The 22,908-nt window shown below is 39.0% G+C and overlaps 2 protein-coding genes across 2 annotated transcripts in view; both read right to left on the reverse strand.

Moving 5' to 3' along the window:
- Positions 1-22,908, reverse strand: part of LOC123632427 (serine/threonine-protein kinase SMG1) — a 115,599-nt gene that overhangs the window by 14,179 nt on the left and 78,512 nt on the right. Inside the window, exons 43-54 of the mRNA XM_045542685.1 lie at positions 9,205-9,343; positions 9,012-9,121; positions 8,661-8,879; positions 7,894-8,084; positions 7,002-7,174; positions 6,583-6,862; positions 5,267-5,539; positions 4,857-5,091; positions 4,360-4,586; positions 2,534-2,684; positions 2,242-2,431; positions 1,611-2,080 (exon numbers count right to left, since the gene is read on the reverse strand). Coding sequence (XP_045398641.1) covers positions 1,611-2,080; positions 2,242-2,431; positions 2,534-2,684; positions 4,360-4,586; positions 4,857-5,091; positions 5,267-5,539; positions 6,583-6,862; positions 7,002-7,174; positions 7,894-8,084; positions 8,661-8,879; positions 9,012-9,121; positions 9,205-9,343 — 2,658 coding nt within the window. The remainder of the gene's footprint in view (positions 1-1,610; positions 2,081-2,241; positions 2,432-2,533; positions 2,685-4,359; positions 4,587-4,856; positions 5,092-5,266; positions 5,540-6,582; positions 6,863-7,001; positions 7,175-7,893; positions 8,085-8,660; positions 8,880-9,011; positions 9,122-9,204; positions 9,344-22,908) is intronic.
- On the reverse strand, positions 17,114-21,768 carry LOC123632424 (serine/threonine-protein kinase SMG1-like). The gene is made up of 6 exons (XM_045542682.1): positions 21,452-21,768; positions 20,823-21,107; positions 19,598-19,742; positions 19,343-19,481; positions 17,614-17,844; positions 17,114-17,499 (listed from the first exon to the last, which is right to left on the reverse strand). Exons 1-6 carry the CDS (start codon positions 21,669-21,671, stop codon positions 17,311-17,313), a joined length of 1,209 nt encoding a protein of 402 aa, XP_045398638.1. The 5' UTR covers positions 21,672-21,768; the 3' UTR covers positions 17,114-17,310.

Consider the following 22,908-nt stretch of genomic DNA (forward strand, 5'->3'; position numbering starts at 1 on the left):
GGACTATTAATATATAACAAATGGAATTTTAGAAGTCTGATTAAATTACTTTTCTTACTTTCTAGGGTAAGAAAACAGCTAATTATAAAACTGCAAAGAGAAGGAGATACACTGATTCCAACACTTTCACTATTGGGAAGCAGCTTCAATATAAATGACACAAAGTAACCACTGTTTGTGCCAAAGCAAATTCCAGAAAATGTAGTGTCCCAGTTATGCCATGCATTACACCTTCTTTGACGCTATTCACAATAGTGAAGCCTATATTAGAAAAAGAAGAAATAAGAAAAACAGCCATTGTTGGATATAGTGGCTCACGCCTGTAATCCTAGCACTCTTGGAGGCTGAGGCAAGATGATGGCTGCAGGCCAGGAACTCGAGACTAGCCTGAACAACAGCGAGACCCTGTCTCTACAAAAAAAATAGAAAGATTGGCCAGGTGTGGTGGCGTGCACCTGTAGTCCAGCTACTTGGGAGGCTGAGGTAGGGGGATCACTCAAGCCCAGGAGTTTGGGGTTGCAGTGAGCTAAGATGATGCCACTATTCTCTAGCCCAGGCAACAGAGGGAGACTCTCAAAAAAAAATAAAAAAGAGAAAAAAATTAAAAGAAAGAAAAATAGCTACAATGATGTATACCGTGCTTCGCCTCTTACATAGATCACCATATTCAACCTTCACAGTTGTCGTCCTATGAGGGAGGTATTGTCCCCATTCTACAGTTAAAATAAAAAAGAAATTGGCACTTAGGGAAGTTTAAGCTTATACACCTTAAGTCTGATTTGAATCCAAATCCATCTCACTCTAAAGCCTGTGCAGTCACACTGCCCCTCAATAATCAAGGACAGAAACAGGCTTCTAAAAACAGTTCCCAAAATGAAGGCAGATTTATGCCCAAAGCTATTTATCACATCAGCAGAGCATCAGGGAAATAGAAATTACTTCAGAAATAATCTTAATTTAATGTTCAAAATATAAGAAGTATGTCTACATAACAAATTCAACCACTGAAAACTGTATTTATAGGCTAGGCACAGTGACTCACCCCTATAATCCTAGCACTTTGGTAGGCCAGGGTGGGAGGACTGCTTGAGGTCATGAGTTTGAGACCAGACTGCATAAGAGTGAGACCCTGTCTCTACAAAAAATAGAAAAATTAGCCAGGCTTGGTGGTGTGTGCCTGTGGTCCCAGCTGTTTGGGAGGCTGAGGTAGGAAGATTGCTTGAGCTCAGGAGTTCAAGGTTGCAGTGAGCTATGATGAGACCACTGTACTCCAGCCTGGGCAACAGAGTAAGACTCTGTCTCAAAAAACAAAATCAAACCAAAAATTTATAATTATAAACAATACTTAATAACACAGATAATGCTCATCATACAGCCATTATGGAAACAGATTCAAAGGACAAAGTGTAAACATGAAATGATCTCAACTATATAAAAGAGAAATAAATACAGATCAGTGGAAAGAAAGCACCAAAAAGCTAAATAAAGGTGGCTTTGCAGGATTCAGGCAGTTTTAAAATTTCTCTTCTTTGTATTGTTTTGTATTAATTCCCCCAGTTTTTCAAGTTTCCTAGGTTCAGGAAAAACACATTACAAAGAGAAAGCCTTACCTGAAACATGGCAATATGCAACTGAACCCGCTGCAGGCTTGTCTTACAAGAAGAAATGCTGGTTTCTAGCCTTCGCACCAAGTCGTGCTTCTTCCAGGCAGTGTCGTAAGAACTCGCCAGCACTGTTGCCCTGTTCATGACCAATTGGGAGAACTTCCCGACCTGGATGTTGTGCTCCACTGCTTTCTTACACAGATCATCAACAGAAACTTTGCTTTCGGCACCAAAGTCCTTTGCCTCCACTTGAGCAATGATATCTACACCCAGAGCACTGATAAAGCTGCACAGCGTGAGTCCGAGGGCTTGGTTCGGCAGTCCTATCAAGAGCTGCCTCACAAAATCAGCTGTGAATGCCTTGATGGGTTTGGCCATTTGGTCTTCACTGAAACAAGAGTTTCTAAAAAGGGTTTTCACATTGACAATCTGTACAGGCCCATTCACAGAATTCTGATCTTCAAGTGAACTTGATCCTAAAAAAAAAAATTTCCTTAAAGTATTTCATACAAAAATAATGTACAGCTTTTAAAGCACTTAAGATTTTATGAATGTATAATTAAATTAAGCCTACTTCCCTGGCCCCTTCCATAGCATTACATAAATAAACCCACCATGTTTAAAGGTAGAATACTACCTGACAATGTTTTAGAAAAGGTACCACAGAGCCTGAAGAACTCCTTAATCGTCTGTAGTCTTTTTAAGAAGAAAATCTCTTCCAGCACCTGTCGGTGATTATCATCATCAAAAAAATTAACTTGGGTGCTCCTGGCTTCCCTTATGATATCAATCTTTCGCCAAGCTATAGGAATTTCCATTTTGTTTAACTATGTAAATGAAAGAAAAGAAAGTTCATTTCTCTACTTTTCACACACTGAACAACTACTTTACCACACTTGCATTATTCTTAAAATCAAGTCAGTATTTACCTTTTCAATTAATAAGCCAAAAGCAGTTTCAACTTGGGCAAACATGCCATCAAATGCTACCAAAAGCATCTGGCCAGCTGACATCTTTGGTGTTTCATCAACTGAACCATTTCTTGGTTGGATTAATTCACCATATTGAGCATGCAGCATTCTATGAGAAAATAAAAGGGATTTAAAACCCTCACTGAAGAGTAATGCATTTTGGGTCACTAAGTCTCACAGCTAGTATGCAAAGTCTAGAAAATGCCAAAGGCTAGTCTTTCGGCATTAAAGAAGGAGTGTTATGATGAAATGGTATCCAATGTCAATCATAATATGAAGTCATTGGTTCTAATTCAGTATTAGCAACTGTCCATGTGATTAAGTTTTATGCAAACTTGAATTATGACAATTTAAAAATCACTACATTAAATATTAGCCTCAATTTACACATAGAATATGAAATAAGATAAATCCCATACTGAAAAATGTCAGGAAATACACAATTCTAAAGCGGGTGGACCTAGCAAATTGTAAGCTATGTTTGCACTACTTCCACATGGTAGAGCCAACTATGCACTGAAATACCTGCTATTTTTGGCATGCTCAGTTTTCGTTTATGTGCATTTTGAATGTAAGGACTTCAAAAATTCACTCCTCACATTACCATTAACTTAAGACTTATGTAGTGCTTATGTATCCAGGCACTATCTCTAAACATTTTATATCAAAAGCCAAAACACAATTCCTAGTATTTACAATTACTGTCAATAAAACTAAAGTTAACTGAGATTTCAACTTTATCACAGACACATACAGAAATCATTCCATATGGCTGGAACTATTAAGAATTTTTAGGACAATTAAAAATGTTAAGCTACCAGAGAAATCTCTAATGAAAAAAGAGCTGTAAAGATGATATGAAATTTTTTGAGATTATCAAAAAAGTTTCTCTGAAACAAGGTACAGATGGCTGCCATGGAACCAGGCACCAAGCTTGTCACCCAAAGCACACATTAAACATTCTTCCCTAGGAGGGTAAAAGGAGCCTCGATAAGATATCAAGAGAAGATAAAATGAGGTCTGAAATTAAGTGTGAAAGAAAGGTATTTAGCTTAAGCCCAGGAGTTTGAGGTTACTGTGAGCTAGCCCGACACAATGGCACTCTAGCTAGCCCGGGCAACAGAGGGAGACTGTCTCCAAAAAAAAAAAAAAAGGTATTTAGATCTAGCATTTAACTTGTTAAATATTGCTAGAAATTATAGGATAAAGCTGTTAAGTGAATAATCTAAACCACTATTATTTTTATTTATGCTATTAATAATTATTCTTTTTCCTATTATATGAATATAACAACTACAAAGAAACCTGAGAAAATAGGATATTTCTGAATGCAGGATAATTGACATTAAGGAATTATTTACTGCTACCTTTTTTGGTGAAATAATGCACCACAGTCAAGACAAATATCTACTTCCTATATTATTTAAAAAGAAAATATATTTGCTCTAAAATAACCAAGGTAGTACAAATTAAGCCAGGTTGACCACGTGCAGACAATTGCTGAAAGTGGTAAAATCAGGGTTCATCATACTATTCTACTTTCTCAGATACTAACATTGGGTGAAGAGTGTATAATACCTTCCTGTACTTTTCTTTTTTTAACATCCTCTATGACTATAGTTATTTCAAAATAAAAAAATCTTTTTAAAAGATACATGTATAAGTAATCATACCCACTCTAAAAATTACAAGTAAACTTAGAGGAAAGTAAGAGCTCAGAATCCCTTTATCTGGCCGCCCCATCTCTTTCGCAAGGAAGCAGGGCACAGCTAGCCTTCACTTGCCTGGCAACATCGATGTAATGAGCATGCGTTTCTTCTTCCAGTCCCATGGCTGCATTTCTTAAATAGGCTTGAAGAGATTCAACTAGAGTCTGCAGGGGAATGCCATCAGTCGTCTGCTCAATAAGATTGTCCAGTTCATGAAGCATACTTTCTAATGTGTATTCTCCTTTCATTAAACATCTAAGTGCTTCTGGAAATATGATTTGCCGGAAATTTGAATTCAATTCCTATAAGTATGTGAAAAGCATATTTTAATGATTTCTGAATTTAGCTGAGTTACACATTTGGAGACTTGGAGCCAATAAGAACAAACTTACACAACTGTAACCAACATATGGCTATAAGCCTCACACTGAATATCTTTATTTTAAATGATTGCTTAAGCAGCATCCAAAGGGGAAAGTCGAATTGCTTTTCTGGACTTTTCTGGATGAGAAAGACAATATTCAGTATCTAAAACTAACTTATAAAATTCAGGATAAATTAGAAGTGTTCACCTGAAGTGAGGTGTATACTCCATTGGCTAAGTGAACTGCCTCAGATGCTTCCATGGGGTTGGGGATGTCTAAGTCCTGTGGCACCAGGTGGCACTGCTTCAGTAACTGAACCAAGCAGGTGACGTTTCCACTCATACTGCACAGCTCCTCCAAAAACCAGGCTCCATCTCGGGAAGTCAGATCAACCAGCTGCTCTCCAGCACTCGAAGCTGCACCTTCCATCATCAGGTTACGCCTAAATGAGATAAGTGTCTGGCTACAGTGAAACTTAGTTAAATGCACACATAAAAGAGGATACTTCAAAATCTGAAAAGAAAGCAAGCAGCTGTAACACCGTGCAAGACTAAGGAAAGTAAGCACCAATGTTTGTAAGACAATGAACTGGTCCAATATGAGTTTAGCTAACGTACCTTGTAAGGGTACAAAGAGCAGAAATAATAACACTTGCTAGACTCAAAGATCCTTCTTCTCCATTCTCATGAAGGAAAACTTTAATACAACGTTCAATTTCTTTCAACTGATCTTCACAAACAGGCACAGTGACTGCTTCTTGTTTCAAGCGTTCCACTTGTCTAATAAGTCTGCTGTTTATGTCTGCTGCATATCGCTGCAGGGTCATTTCAGTGGCAGTGATGAACTGACACACTGTGGGGGGTGGCTGGGGAGCATACTGCATTTCATACCTATAAAAGTAAGAGAGAGGTACCTGTTTATAACATAATCCCCTCCTTGCTTATAAATAAAGTTCACACTTTATAAACACAAAAGAACATTGCACTTGATCCTTAGACAAACCTTCAAGAGCAGGAATCATTATTTCCATTTTACAGATAAGGAAGTGTCAAGAGGTTAAGTAACTTCCTAAGATGACTAGTTGGTGAATGACAGAAACAATGTTTGAAGCTAGCTCTCTTTAAACCAATCCCACCACTCTGACACTAGGATATACTTCAATTAATTAGGGAAAACACAGTGTCTTAGGGGGAAACATGAGCTCAAATCCTCTTAAAAGCAAGACCAAAGTGATTCCATTCAAATTCCATCAACCATTTTTTTTCCACAAAAAGAAAATACAAATGTAATTAAAAATCGGACACAATGTTGCTTCCACTCTCAATGAGAAATAAAGAAAATAGGCTGGGCGTGGTGGCTCATGCCTATAATCCTAGCACTTGGGGAAGCCAAGGCAGGAAGATTGCTTGAGGCCAAGTGTTAGAAACCAGCCTCAGCAACATAGTGAGATCCCTGCCTCCACAAAAAAATAGAAAAATTAACTGGGCGTGGTAGCATGCTCCCCAGGAATCCTAGCTACCTGGGAGACCGAGGCAGGAGGATTGCCTGAGCCCAGACATTTGAGGTTGTAGTGAGCTATGATGATGCCATTGCACTCCAGCTGGGGTGACACAATGAGACCCTGTCTCCAAAAAAGAAAGAACGAAAGGAAAAGGAAAAGGAAAAGGAAAAGGAAAAGGAAAAGGAAAAGGAAAAGGAAAAGGAAAAGGAAAAGGAAAAGGAAAGGAAAGGAAAGGAAGAAAGAAAGAAAGAAAGGAAGGAAAGAAAGAAAGGAAAGAAAGAAAGGAAAGAAAGAAAGAAAGAGAGAGAGAGAGAGAAAGAGAGAGAGAGAGAGAGAGAGAGAAAGAAAGAAAGAAAGAAAGAAAGAAAGAGAGAAAGAGAAAAAGAGAGAAAGAAAGAGAGAAAGAAAGAAAAGTAAGTGCTATCAACTTACTTCCTGTAGAGTTCTTGACAGCGCTCTACTGTGGTGTTACAGATGAGCTCTTCCATCCAGGTCTTCCACTGTTCAATTCGATGTTTCTGAAATATGGCCTTCGGATACTGCAGAGCTACAGTTGCATAGTGATGGAGCTGCTCCAGACAGCCACGGAGCACGGAGCGCCTCTGTTGCAGGAGAGCGCCAACCTCCCCCTCCAGCTGCTCACACTGGCTAATCAAGTGGGCCTGGCCAGCATTCTGTAGAAAGGCTGTCGCTGGCACATAACTTGGGGGCCCTTTTGGTAAAAGACAATATTAATCACCGTTAAACCATTTTAAGTCAGCTGTCATTTGAAGGGAGCACAAACCAGAACCCCACACAGAAGCACACAACTATAAAACTCACATATGTATCTAAAATAAGTCAACTCATACCAAGGTCCATTTGTGTGCTTATCTCCTGAAGTAAGCTTGCAAGCTGTGTTGCTTCTAAATTGTTGAATGCAGCCTGATAGTGTGTTATCCACTGTTCAAATTCATTCAGCTTCACCTGGATTGCTTCCTGAACCGCTCTTTGCTGAGTCTGTAGTTGGGTGTGTTCAGAATACCTAACGGCGGAAACAAACAAACAAGCTCAAAAGATCACTTGCTGTTCTTTCTTCTACATACTTTCCTAACCTGGACTTTGCTCATACTTAGACTGCCTGGTAAGCTCCTTTTCAATCTGGAGGGCTCCGCTCCAGTGTCCCTTACTTCCCTGGATTTTTCCTGACTTTGTAATTCCCTCAACTGTGCTCGCAACATTTAAAATAAAACTACAACATCTGCCAGGTTTTGAGTTCACTAAAGTTTTAAAGACTGATGCTCGATAGATCTCTGTACTCTGAGAGCCTCATGCAGTGCTTGACACTTTCATATTCACCTACCCTTTACTGGGCACCTGCTCTGTATAAGGTTCATTCACTTAGATCACCCCATTTAATTTAATGTGTAAAAAACTCAGTAAAGTATACAAAATAACTGCCACTATACAAATGAATAAAGACTCAAATAACAACTACAAATGAGAAAACCAAAACCCGAGTTTTCTGATTCCAAGTTCAGTGTTCTAACCATAATCAATCATTCAAACATTTAAGTTAAACAAAGCAGAAAATTTAAGTGAATTGTTATTTAGAAACACTTCAAAACTGTAATCACTGAGAGCTTTTATCATTTACATGAGATGCTGCAATAATTTTAGTCTACATTGACAATATTAACACAAACATGAAAATTCTCCTTAATGGAATATATTTAGAAATAAGAATTCATCACTGTTTTAAACCTGTGTTGCAGAGTGTGAGAAGGATGATCCACTCCTTCAGCTCCTTCTAGAAACTCTATTTCCTCCAGCAGTTTGCCCTGTAGTTTTTCCACATCCGTCAGTTGCTCCTGCAAGCTCAGGTATTCATCTAAGCTGCTGTCCAGCTTGGGAAGCACAAGCAGCATTTCATCCCTATTCTTAAACCAGTTCACCTGTAAAAAGTTGTTATGATTAGGAAGATTATTACAAGGTCAACCGTGAGATACAACAATGTCTGTCAAAAGAACATTTTGCACATTCTGTTTAAAACTCAACAAAACCCTGAAGGGATGATGGCATCACCTCCACTGTACAAAGGTAACTAATACATTCAGATTCACAGAGACTTAAACTGACAGACTCAATTCCATAACGCCATGCAGTTACCAACATGCCACCCAGAACAAGATTAGCATCACTGACTACCTGCTGGGGAGGGCCACCACACAATTAAAGAACATTTACAATCATCATTAGTAAACACACTTAAACATATTTTTTAAAATTATAATTTTTTAAAATCATTAACCCACCTCCTAGGAGTGTGGAATGTAACTATGCATTTGTGTGGGAGAACTGCCTTACAAAAAGATGACATCAAATTACCATCTATTTAAGTGCCACCTCAATATTATACAATACAGTCTTGCCAAAAAAAGTAGAGAAACAGTTTTACTCAACTTTTTTATGAACATGTTTACTCTATTAACAAAAAGATGACGATGACTTATTACATCATTGGGCTTCACCTTAATTTCAGCCACTCTGGAAGAAAAGAGGCTGCGGGTGATCTCTCGCTCCATCTCTCTCTTGCTCTGCTTGCTCTCGGCCTGCTGGCCGCCCCCACCATAGACAGCGCCAGCAAAGCCAGCCTCGCCTCCTGCCGTCCAGTCCACCAGAGGGTCGTACACAAAGGCCTCCAGCAGTGTCAGCAGAGTCTCTCTGCCACGCCGCATAATGTGTAAAACCTGTTTTCACAGAGTTTTAAATAAGTTTTACCGTAAATTTCCTCACTAACGTATGACTTTTTTCCTCTCACACGCTTTGTTCATTTAACATGCATAGTGAAAGCGGCAGGGGCAGAAGAGAAGACAGCATACCTGCTCACAGGAAAGCCTGAAAACACCTTCTACTCCAGTTACACCCAGTGCTGTTTCGATGTTTTGTGTCATTCGAAAAGGTACTTTCTCAGGAACTCTAAGGCTTTTACCTTGAAAAGACAAATAGTTATGTTTTTGTCCTTTCACTAAAAAAAAATCTGACTCTCATATAAATGTAAAAGTCCACTTTTACCTTTTTCAAAGCAAACGTTGTAATCTATGTGAACAACTTCTCCAGTTGTCATATCTATGAGAACATTATCCAGATGTCTATCTCCAAGGCCAATTATGTACCCAACCATAGACATGACTGCAGTAGATCTTGCATAAGACTAAAAAAAAGGGGGTGAAGGGAGCAAGTTAAACACCACAAGGAAATTTCCCTCCAACATGGACTTGATACTCCAAAATTTACAAAATACCATAAACCTACTCCCTTATTTTAAAATAAATCAACAAATAAAAAGCACTCTTCAGGTTGCTGCATGTGGTCACACAGGCTCTGCAGGGGGCAGCCACATACAATACGGAGGTCCTGGCTGGCCCTAGTTAATCATTATCAGAATGCTGGATTTTAAAAAAATAAACAACTTTTCTTCAGTCTCCCTAGTTTTTCCCTTTCTAAATTTTTTATTCTACTTTCCATTTCATCCACAACCGCTTCCTCATCCTGCCCTCAGACACAGTGAGGGCCACACCACTATAATTTTAATATCAGATTCCAATAAAGGTCTCAAACTATCACATCTGGAGGGACTGAAGAAGGAAGACAAACAAGATAGACAAGAAGGAAGCAGGCAAAAAAAAAAGCATACTGTTGACATGTTGATTACAGCCCCGAACAAGGCACGTACCTGTGTAACTCTCCACCATTCATCAGGTGTTGTACAAGATGACCAGAGCTCCTTGGCAAGGAGGTTTGGGGGTGTGGCTTCCATTAACTCTTCTAACACTGCCTTCATCACATGAAGAGGCCAATCCCGACGGGACACATCCAGGCTAAGTCCAACTCCTTTCAAAGCAGGGCCAATTTTACTATAATAAAGTTCACTAGGACGGGGTACCATTCCAGGATTCTGAGGAGTTTGGTAGGAATCTTGGGCCTTCAAAAGAAAATATCAAATTTATTTAAAAAGTACAAAGATTACTTTGAATGCAAAGTAATACCTTAAAAACTGATTTTTCAATAGCATTTTCTACCTACCCAGCTAAATTTCATTTACCAATAGCCAATTTTGCTGGACTATATATTTTTCTCATAATCTACATCTTTCTTTTAATTAGATACTACTACTTCATTGAAAAATTGGTCTGGTGTTAAATTTTCTTGAGTTTAATTCAAATCTCAACACTCAAGTTACATTCTTCTTTGTAACATATAATCAAGCTAAAAAATTTATAATTCTTAATTCATTTATGCACGTTTTCACTGGTGATTTAATCAATATAAAATTAACAACAGGCATTTGGAACACATTACATAAAACTTTAGATAGGCTGTCTCCAATTTCAATCTCTAATTTACCCTTCAATAATTGCCCTGTAATCTCCCGTGCCTACATGTAAAACTTGACACCTCTTAAACTCGTGCTCATTCTTATACCTACCCTAATTAGAAGCATTTTCTTTAGCTAGATGTGGGATCCTGAGGTTTAGACTATGTAAAATGTATCTTAATATCTGCAGAGCTTAGTACTGTTCCTGGCATATATTAAGCACTCATATACTTGGCTAAAATGAATTCCAAATTAAACTCCTAGTCTAAATCAAAGTATAAAATCCAGGTACAAAACAGGATGCCACTGTGGTTAACTCTAAATTTAATTTAAAGTTGCTTCTTATTTACATATATACTGTCTTAAGGACCTTAAGTCTTTTCCTTCTTTAACCCCTAATAAACATGCAAAAATGCTCAAGTATAGTATGCCTAGAAATATTTCACAGAACAAAGAATGGGCTAATATATACATTTGTTTTTAAACATTAAAATTTTATTTGAATTTTAATCAACCTTTTGTGCTTGTAAGGCAGCTTCCCGTTGTTGCCATCGCTTGTAAAGACCAAATAAGGGTGTAGCTCCATCCACCCACTGGATTAGTCCTGATCTGGTTCCTAGTGGTGTTACGGAATAGTGTCGAGCGTGGAAACGGGGCGTTTCCTGGCGGTTAATTGTAGCAAACATGGTATTCACGATAGATAGGAACTGCATTATTCTCTCATCCAGATGTAAATCCTCCAGTCCTGTGAAAACAAAATTAAAGTAGCTAGGCAAGTGACCAAATAGCATTGGGAGCACACCACTCCTTTGTGTCTTTTTCAACTAGCAATGGCAATCAAGAACTGACAGCCCATGAGGAACACTGAGAGTATTACAGAATTCTATTCAGTGACAAGATACTAGTAGGAGTAATTAGCATTATCAGCTGTACCTCAGTTGTTCTCCTTATACAAGTTCATACAGAGGGATGTCGAGGGGTATGGAAAATCTTTCTGTGCAGTATCTAACCACTGCCATTCAAAAACACATAGGATACAGGACACTCCAGCTAATAATGACATACAAAAATTCGCCTGAAATAATCTAACACACACACACACACACACACACACACACACACACACAGCATTAATAAGAAGTCTAATACTCTTCTTAAAAAGGGAAGAAGTTTTAAATCCTACCTTTGAAAAGGTAAGGATAGCTCTTCCCATCTGATCCCAGAAAGAGAAGTTTCTTTGGCTTGGTTTTAGTTGGTAAGATTGTGATGGTTCCACCCACACTGTGGATCGTGACAGTGTCTCTGGCTGAGACCTCCCCAGGAAGAGCAATTTCAGTGTTAGTCATGGCAGCCAACCACGGACTGATTTCTTCAAGACGTAAGATGTAACTTGCACGTTTCTGTGCTCTCTGTTGCAAACTCAGCATTATCTATATTCACAAGATGATAAAAACAAATTTATATTATGATTTAAAACACTTATTTTCTTTCATATTCAGTTTGGTAGAAAAGTAAATTTAAAAACATATACAAATACCAGTTGTTCTAATTCCTACATTTAATTCAATTTGGGCCATTCTGGGAAAAGCGCTGGTGTGCTGTTATGCTCCAGATCAGTAGTCCCCAACCTTTTTGGCACCAGGGATTGGTTTCATGGAAGATGATTTTCCCACAGGGGTTAGGGATCTTAACAAAGTAGAAGGCATCTAGACCTATGGTCCCCAACTCCTGGGCTATGGCTCGATACGGGTCCATGGCCTAATAGGGAAACGAGGTCTCGCATCACCACCTAAGCTCTACCCTACTCCCACCTCCTCTCCCCTCTACCCTGGCCTCCTCCCCCGGCAAGTGATTCTCCCACCTCAACCTCCTAAATAGCTGGGATTACAGGCACAAGCCACTAAGCCTGGCAAACTTATTTATCTTTTGTGAGGAGAATATAGCAGGTAACCAACATTTAGCTCAAGGCCAGTACCACTCCCCTAGGAAATGTCTTACAGGATATTGTTTACTGGTGTGAACCCTCCACATGTAGAAGAGTAGACACCTTTGCCACTCCCTCTACCCACCGGTTTCCAAATTCTCAGATGAAACATTTTTCTCTGTATTCCTTATAAGCAACTGGCCATAGGCTGCCTTCCATAGGCTTATAAAATTTTCACTTATGTTCCAAGTAAGGTGAGCCCACTTATTTAAATTTTGTATCTCGTAGGAAATTTTCCACTTTAGCAGCATGCTTGAGATTGTTCTGTACCTCTTTAAATGGAAGCCAGCTGCTTCCAGGCTTTGCAGGGTTTGACGGGGTCTTCAGTTTTTCTAGAGCATTTTCAATGGCATCACCATAGTTATCCTGAAACCATTTCTCATGAGGTGTTTCTGCAGGGGCCGCCGTGATGCTCCTCACATGCTCCAAAGCAAATACGATGGGCTTCATCAGAGCTGTGTGCTTCTCCCGCATGATAGCAACTTTCTCTTCTCTGACCAGGAAGACATTTTTATTCAAAAAATCATTGTACATGAAAGTTTTACGGAAATGTGGAGCAGTTCAAATGTATCAAATGTAAGTTAACAGTATCAAAGAATAAGTGTAAAAATTAAGCAATAAAGTATTAGGAAAGTAACTAACATAGAATTGTTTTTTCAAAAATCCAGCACATAAAAGAGGCAGCTTCTCTTTTCATCAAATGATGCACAGAAAACGGGATATCCAAACACAAAAGAATGAAGTCACACCCATACCTTACACCATATGCAAAGTATAATTCAAAATGGGTCAAAGACCTAGACTTAAGAGCTAAGACTATAAAACTCCTGGAAGAAAACATAGGGGGAAAGTTTCCTGACACACGACTTGGCCATGATTCTGTAGACATGGCACCAATACCACAAACAGATCTAATTAGATTACATCAAAATTAAAACTTTTGTATATCAAAAGATACTATCAAGAAAGTGAAAAGACAATCCACAAATGCTAGGAAGTATTTGTAAATCATGTATCTCATAAGGGTTTAATACCCAGAATACATAAAGGACTTTTCAACAACAAAAAAACCACAAACAACCCAATTCAAAAATGTACGAAGGGCTTAACTGATATTTCTCCAAATAAGATATGCAAATGGTTAATAACACATGAAAAGATGCTAAACATGACCAATCATTAAGGAAAAGCAAATCAGAATGAGATACCACTTCAGGTCCAGTGGGATGGCTATTATTTAAAAAGCAGAAAAAAAGTGTTGGCAAGGATGAGGAGAAACTGGAACCCTCACGCATTGCTAGTGGGAATATAAAATAGCGCAGCCACTGTCGAAAAGTTTGTCAGTTCCTCAACAAGTTAAAAAGAGAACTGCCACATGGTCCAGAAAATCCACTGGATCATACACAAAATATACACAAAATAATGGAAAGCAAGGACTCAAACAGACACTTGCTAAACAATGTTCAGAGAAGCATTATTCACACACCCAAAATGTAGAAGCAATCCAACTGTCCATAAACAGATGAATGCATAAGTAAAATGTAGTACCATCCACACAATGGAATATTATAGGCCACAGAAAGAAATGAAATCTTAATACATGCTGCAACAGGGACAAACCTTAAGGACATTATGCACAGTGAAAAAAGCCAGACACAAAAGGACAAATACCGTATGATTTCATTTATAAGAGGTAGCTAAAATAGGCAAATTCACAGGGACAGAAAGTAGAATAAAGGTAACCAGGCACCAAGGTTAGGAGGAAATGAAGAATTCCTATTTAATTAGTACAGAGCGTCTACAGGAGATAAGTTCTGAAAACCGACAGTGGTGACAGTTGTACAACATTGTGAATGTACACTTAAAAATGGTTAAAACAATAAATTTTGTTATACATTTTAACACATAAAAGACAAGGCAGCTTCCTTTTCTGAGTAAAAGAGTATGGAAACATACTTGCGTAAGGTGTTGTTGTTCTGGACTCTCTTCACCTCATCTTCCAGCTGTTGAATTCGTCTCAGAACGTACATGTGTTGCTGTAACAAAACTCCCAGCCAGAGTTCATCCCAGAGCACCGTGACCCTGCGCAGCTCGGCCACGAGCATCTGAACCTGCATATAGAGCACATCCAAATAGCTCATCTCCAAGTCTACACACAGCACAGTTCCTGAAACACTGGATATTACAAGTTAAGTAGGGGTAATTTTTGTTCATTATACTATTAGAGAATGCTGATTAGTGATTCTATCAATGCTGACTGATAAAACCAATTTTAACTATTCTAAACACATTGCTCAAATTATTTCCATGAGAGTTTTTATGGGTTTCTGGGAGGAGAGGAAGTTGTAATAAAAACTGTTTTAAAACATGATTTGGAGCTCCAATGGTACAATTGGTTAGTGCACAGTACTTATAAAACATAGGAGTTAAGGCTGGGTGTGGTGGTTCATGTCTGTAATCCTAGCACTCTCGGGGGGCTGAGGTGGGAGGATCACTTGAGGCCAGGAGCAACCTGAACAGTGAGACCCTATCTCTATAAAAAAATAGAAAAAATTAGCAGAGCACAGTAGCATGGGCCTGTAGTCCCAGCTACTCCAGAGGCTGAAGCAGGAGGATCACCGGAGCCCAGGACTTTGAGGTTGCAGTGAACTGTGATGATGCTACTGTACTCTAGCCCCTGCGACAGAGGGAGACCCTGTCACAAAAAAGAAAAAAAGAAACATGAGTTGGGTTTCTTTGTACCTGTAACACCATAGTCGGGTTTGCTGAAGACAATTTATCTACAATTTTGCTGTAGCAATCCTGCATCATGGCTTGGTCTTCATTTAATCCACTCTTAGGTTCATCTTTATTGCTATCCTGAGAAGCAGGTGAACTTCCCCCCTCACATTCAGAAACCAGCAATTCTTCTCCTTGAATATTGCCAAGTAAAGTTGGAATTGCAGAGGAAAACTTATTTCCTATAATGAAATGGGAGAACAGGAATACTTTGAATGCTTCTCCCATGTGCATATACTGAGTTACTGAAAATATCAATTACCTACTTTACTCCAGAGAACTCATTTAACTAATTTGCCATCTGTGCATTAAAATGACTAAAGATTGTAGATATTTTGTCTTTTTACAAGTTGAGGTTCATACTTATTAATATTATAGGCTAATGGAAGATACATGGGGAGAGGGGGAGATAATAAATGAGTCTCTAATAAATAGTGTGTTCTCTCAGGCAGAGTTCAAAACTTGGTTTAATGCTTACCTACCAGTTACAGCTTAGTGAACCTGAGAGAGTGACTCCATTTCTCCACGCCTTGGTGAGTGGCTTATTGTAAAGACTGAAGATAACGTGCAAAGCGTATGTTGTAGTGCCAGAGACATAGTAGTTACTCCCTCAATAATGATAATTATTACTATTGAAAAAACTATAAATTCTACCAACTCTGGAATAAAATCTAAAAAAAAAAAAAAAACCTGACCTAATAAAAATTACTGGCAAAATAATTTATACATAAAATAGCAGTATTTTAATATTCCATACCTGAAGCCTGGGATTCACTACTAAGTGATATGGTCCCCACTATTGCAGGATACAATATGAGATGTGGCGAATCTTGAGCCACGCGGCACAGAAGGTTGCAAATACTCTGGCGCACATATACTTCAGGGTGGTTTAAGCGTGAGAAAAGCTGCGGAATAATTCCTTCAAGAGAAGAAGAAAGACAGATACTTTAAAGTGATTAAAAATTACCAACATAGGCCGGGCACAGTGGCTCATGCCAGTAATCCTAGCACTCTGGAAGGCCGAGGTGGGAGGACTATTTGAGCTCAGGAGTTCCAGACCAGCCTGAGCAAGAGCGAGACCTCGTCTCTACTAAAAAATAGAAAGAAATTATATGGACAGCTAAAAATATAGAAAAAATTAGCCGGGCGTGGTGGCGCATGCCTATAGTCCCAGCTACTCGGGAGGCTGAGGCAGAAGGATTGCTTGAGCCCAGGTGTTTGAGGTTGCTATGAGCTAGGCTGACGCCACGGCACTCTAGCCCAGGCAGCAGAGTGAGACTGTGCCTCAAAAAAAAAAAAAAAAAAAAAAAAGGCCAGGCACGGTGGCTCACGCCTATAATCCTAGCACTCTGGGAGGCCAAGGTGGGTGGATTGCTCGAGATCAGGAGTTCAAGACCAGCCTGAGCAAGAGCGAGACCCCATCTCTACTAAAAATAGAAAGAAATTATCTGGCCAACTAAAAATCTATATAGGAAAAATTAGCCGGGCATAGTGGCGCATGCCTGTAGTCCCAGCTACTCGGGAGGCTGAGGCAGGAGGATCGCTTAAGCCGAGGAGTCTGAGGTTGCTGTGAGCTAGGCTGACGCCACGGCACTCATTCTAGCCTGGGCAACAAAGCGAGACTCTGTCTCAAAAAAAAAAAAAAAAAAAACTACCAACATAGATATGAAAGGATAAAACCTGATGTGTGTCAGCATCAGCACAAATTTAAGGATTCAAATTTCTCCCTGAGGTAACAAAGACCCATACACAATAGTTCTTCATTTGCCAGTTTAGGCCAGCCTGACTCATGTAATTTTTACAAAGGGTATAGAAAATCTTTTTGAAACTTATTTTCACGACCCTCTCCAAACATCATTTTGTATATAAAAAGCCTCTGAGCCTTCCATTTCTCGGACAGGTGAGAGTGAAGGTCTTAGCAGTGCAACAAGCACCCCAGAGTGTCCCATGAGCTAATGCAAGTATTCTTTAACACATCCCAATCATAAATAAGAAGAAACCACTAATTTTTTTATTGTCTTATATCCTACTCAGAAACAATTTAGCCATCACCTCTCCACGGAGCAGTAGGTGTTGTTTCCAAGCCATGCTCCAGATACTGCCGAAGCTCGCCTGCATGTTTCACCAGCAGCCTGAGCAGCCGCAGCGTGGCCATCACAATCATGTCATCAGTGCTCTGTTCCACTCTATGACTTAGATGTAGCCTAGGGTCATCCTCATCTAAAGGAATCTAAGGGTGAACAATTAAGGGAAGAAATAAGAAAACAATTCAGAACATTGCTTCTGTTTAACATGAAATAAGTTCTAAACAAATTTTTTAAAAACAGAACACAGTGCTACCTACTTGCCCAGCATTGAGTTTAAGAAAAGTAAAATATGCACTGCAAGAGAGTTTGTACAGGCTGAAGATTCTATCTACAACTTTCCTCCACACTTTAATAACTCCTTCAGTGGCACTTTCGTCAAGTTCCGAGAGCCATGGGCAGCTTGATATTAACTGACGCCAGATAACATCAACCATGTCATCTTCTTCATTATCTTCACTCTCTGTTATCTGAAGTGTTATATCTTCATCCTGAAGAAAAATTGGGCACAAAATGCTATTTTTCAACAGAAATTGAAAAAGGGAAAAGATGTATGATTTGACTATCATGGAAACATTCTTTCCATTTACAAAAGACCAAATTATTACACATTTAGTGCAATACACACTAAATCAATATCCATAGGCATCTTTATGTAGCCAATGAAGAAGGATATAAGCATTTAGCAACAATTAAAAGACATTTTGGTTTTTTCTACCTTAAATGCTTACAAGTTACAATATAATATTCTGCCTACAAAAAATTAAATGTGATCTATTCAAAAGTTTGAGTCTGAATGTACACAGAATACATACAATAGACCTTACCCTCTTTACAGTACGGTGCATGTGCCTAACACAAACTCTGGCAGAGACTTGCAGAGCAAGAACCGAAAGTTAACACAGTTTAGGGTGGAAAGTAAAATCCATACCTTTTAAGACTATAAATGCTCAATAGCTATTACATTCTAGAAGCGACAGAACTTTGACAGGGTAGGGAGTGAATCCTACAGATCATCTAGTCCACTGGTTTTAACTCTGGCTGTATATCAGAATCACCCAGTGAGCTTAAACATAGACACACACACACACACACACACACACACACACACTCCCGTTCAGAATACCTGGAGGTACAGTTAAGGCACTGGCATACTTTTTAAACCTTTCAACCTAGGGTAAAGAACCTAATTTCTGATTAGAAGAGCAACTCAGAGAAATTTAATTTACATAAAATAAACTCCAACCATTTTTTCCAAACAGAGCAGGTCTCCCTCTGTCGCTCAGGCTGGACTGGAATGCAGTCACACCATCATAGCTCACTGCAGCCTCAAATTCCTGGGCTCAAGTGATTCTCCTGCCTCAACCTCGCAGGTAACAAGGACTGCAGCCACGTGTCACCACGTCTGGCTAATTTTTCTATTTTTTGTAGAGACGGGGGGTTTCACTATGTTGCCCAAGCTGGTTTTGAACTCCTGGCCTCAAGCAATCCTCCCAGAGTGCTAGGATTACAGGTGTGAGCCACCATACCCAGCCTCTACCTATTCTTAACAGGACTCTAAGGAAATACCTTGATTTCTCAAAAAATTATACTCATCCTAAAGGTCAAAGATTTTGGGGGGTATTTTTATTTGTTTATCTGATTATTTTTATTTGAGATAGGATCTCACTTTGCTGCCCAGGCTGGAGTGCAGTGGTGCAAACATAGTTCACTGAAGCTGTGAACTCCTGGGTGCTAGCAATCCTCCCACATCAGCCTGCCAAGTAGCTAGGACTATAGACGTGTGCCACCATGCCCAGCTAGTTTAAAAAAAAAAATTTTTTTTTAAGAGATGGGGTCTCAAACTCAAAAGTTTTTATTCGCAACAATAATTGCCTAAATCCCATTCAATATTTAATCAAGAATATGTGATCGATTTTCTCAGAATCAGTGAGTTGGAATAGTGATCTTGACACTACCACCCCATGCACTGTATCATGTTTTCCTTGCCTGAATTCCCGCTGGCCGACATACAGCTTGTCCAAGAATACCATATATTCTCTCTTTCTCTTCTTCAGTTATAGTATCTGGAAGCAGATTTTGAACTTCAGATTTTTCTCTAGGCAGCAGACGGACACCTTCTCCCTGACTATAAAAATAAACGAGTCTTCAGTATTTTAGCTACCAAACTTTACCATATCAGCAGACATTTTAAATCTCTATTTTGCAATGCATTAAATAAATTACATATTTAAATGTACATACCTGGCATTGTCAACCACTTTTCTGCCCCACCTGTAAGCCCAACTAGCCAGTGCTGCCCAAGATTTGGCTACTTCAGGTGCCTGTACTGAAGACAGGTGATATAACTGTCCCAAAATGAAGTCAGGTTCTCCAACTCCAATATGTACTGCCATGATGAGAAAAAATAATAAAAGAACTCAGCAATGGTATTTCCATTAGCATTTCAGACTTTTATCTGCAAACAATAAGTTCCACAATATTATCATACATAATTTGATAAGGCAGAAATTTGGATTACGATTTCTAAAAGGTTGGTATATTGAAATCAATCAGTTGGCTTCACAAGCTTAGATTATCACCTGGAGAACACATCAGTGTCTTTCATGACAATAAACTCATGAACGGTTCAGGTGTCAGACGAGCTATAGAAGGTCTTGCATTCTGGATTTGCTGGCTATTTCCTCACTATGAGTACACCATCTCATCCATAGAGACTCATGAAGCAAAAATCTTTATTCCCATGTTAGAGGTGAAGAAATTGCCTGCTATAGTGCATTTGCCAAGATGAAGATTTATAATGATCATAAGATCATGATGAAGATTTATAATGACCACTTATGAATATCAAGATCTTATAATACATGTATTAGAATTATTTTATAAGACCACTGTAAGTTATTAAAATCCTAGGCTTCAGAACAACACAATGAACATACATTCTCATGTTTCAACTAAGAGATTAATTATCTCCCAAACTGTAAAAACAGGACAATGGTGCCTACAACAGGCACTCAAACATTGAATGAATCAACTACTTGCCAGGTAATTTTCTGTTACTAGCACTAGTGTCAGAATGGGAAACTTGATTCTTTTTATAGTTGCTGTGTTCCACCAATAAAAGGAAACACAGGCTCCTATTTTATATCTCTGTTGCTCTTTCTAGTGTGAGCTGATATTTTAGACATCAGGGGCAGGAAGAGCTTAATGCCAGTAAAAACATCTAAGTCCATAAAAGCAACTTGAATCTTAAAGGCTGGATGTATGGCCTGGAGGCAGAGTTCAGTGACTTATCAAAGGGCATTAGATCCTAAATATGTTTTAGTTACTTTCAGGTAATGTAATACCCTAAATTTCCATAGGCATACTTTTTGTGGCAAATTATAGCCAGCATAACATTGTAAACTTTAAAATAGGGGGAAATATAGTTCCTAAAATTATTATTTTAAAGCTAGTAAAGAAACCTTACCTGTGGATTCACTCTCAATCCGAGGATACTCTTCTTCCACTGTATTACCAGCTGGCAATTCTATTAAAGTGAGTATGTTTTTAGACAAAGTAGACAGACCCGAGACATTCTGCTGTTGCTGAGCTCTGTAAACCTGTTTCAGCTGTCCTGAAATCTCTTTCCATTCTGCCTGGATCCATTTAGCCAGTGTCAGAATGGACTTAGCAACTGCATATTCAGCTTTTGCAGACTTGCAGAAAGATATGGCACAAGAACTCAACATTTCCATCGCATGTGTTGACTGGCCTATAGAAAACCAAAAAATCAGCACTTAGAACCCGTAAAAGCAAATGATTGACATTATTTCAGTGTGAGATAATGAATTTTTTAAAACATGTAAATTCAGTAATAATGATCTCTGGAAACATTTCTTACCTTAATACATTACAACAAAATTACTTCTTTTAAAAGCACTGAATTATACAGATAAATCTATTACAAACAACTTACTTTTCAGGACACAAATGTTTTGTGACCACTGGAAATACTCAACTTTTCTATTAATATTACCACCTTTTACCATACACAATAACAGTCATAAACATGATTTTTACTATACTCATGTATTAACCATAATTCATTTTACTAACCTGCTGTATATAGCAATTTGGTTTTTTCAATATCAAGTTCAGGCCCCCATTTTTCATCCACTTGACCCTGAGTTGATAGTTTTTTAAAATGCTGGACTAAATCCTGTGCAGTGGTGGTCTTTCCCAGCTGAACTTCACTGCATTGTGCCAGTAGTCTTGTTGCAAGTGACACATTCCCCCGTTTTCTAGCAAATTTTGCTGCTGTTAGACCTAATTCCATGAGATGGCTCCTAATTGGGACTGTTTGTTCTGAAGAGAAGAAAACATTTCATTACTCCCTGATTTGTCTAACCCCAGACTGCGGGGAAACAAGGCCAAAAAATTCTTCCCTAACCATTCCCCTTCCTCACAACCTCCCTAAACAAAGACAACTCACGCATAAGTCCCTAGCAGCTAGCAAAGCACGCTTAGCATACAATGAACAGTAGGTGTTTCTTGAATTAAATGTACACAATGAAGTGGAGAAAAATGAGATCATTCACTGTAAGAAATTATCTTTTTAGTTTCTGAATCTTTAGTAAAGAGCCAAGGCCAATGGGTGGGGTAAGGCTAAACCACCCCTTCTTCTGTAAGCACTCCCTTCCTCTGACCACATAACCCTCTCCAGGTTTTCCTCCTACCTTGCTAAGAACCCTTCTTAGTCTCCCTCTCTTCCACTACCCATCCATTAAAACTGGTGGGGCTGGGCTGGGTCCTAGGCTCTCTACTCCCCTCACTTTGCACAACACTCTCTCTGAACATTATCATCTTGCTCCTGTGGCTTCAATTACCATACAAATGCTGGTGCTCTTCAATCTTTACCTGACATCTGACTTCCACCTGCCACCTGGTCACTTACACAGTAGGTTTTCAACAGCACTCCAACTTACAATTCATTTTCTACCAACCTCCAAACCTTTTGCTCCTTTCTCCTGTGTTCCTCTTTCAAGGAAAGACACAAGATCAACCCAGTTTATTGAGCAGGTACCCGGCAATCGTCTTAAACTTTACTGTCAGCTCTCATCTCCCATTTGCTTATTTCTGTCCCTGCTGTCATCCCCTAGTTATCTTCTTTAGCACAGATTTCAGCCTAACTGGTGGTCCCTTTGCCCCCATTCTTACCTTCTTCTAATCCATTCTCCAACTTGCAACTGAAACGATATTACACAAAGGTAACTCCGAACATTTAGCCTTCTTGCTTAAAATCCTCTGACAAATCCACTGACATTCTGACAAAGCCCAAAATCCTGAATTTGGCTTGCAAGGCAATGATGCCTTGCATTCCACTCCAATCTCAATCTCATCCAGCTCCATTTCTTATTTTACAATACCTCAGGCAAACTGAGTCATCTAAGAATCTTTCATTATTTTCTCTGGCCTTCACACAAGATGTTTTTTCTAGCCAAATCAGCCTGCCTTCTTTCTCATTTTTGCCCTCCTCAAGTTTCAGCTTAAATATTACTTCCTTCCCAAGTCCT

The sequence above is a fragment of the Lemur catta genome, chromosome 2 (genome assembly GCF_020740605.2).
Source record: "Lemur catta isolate mLemCat1 chromosome 2, mLemCat1.pri, whole genome shotgun sequence".
Taxonomy (NCBI): domain Eukaryota; kingdom Metazoa; phylum Chordata; class Mammalia; order Primates; family Lemuridae; genus Lemur; species Lemur catta.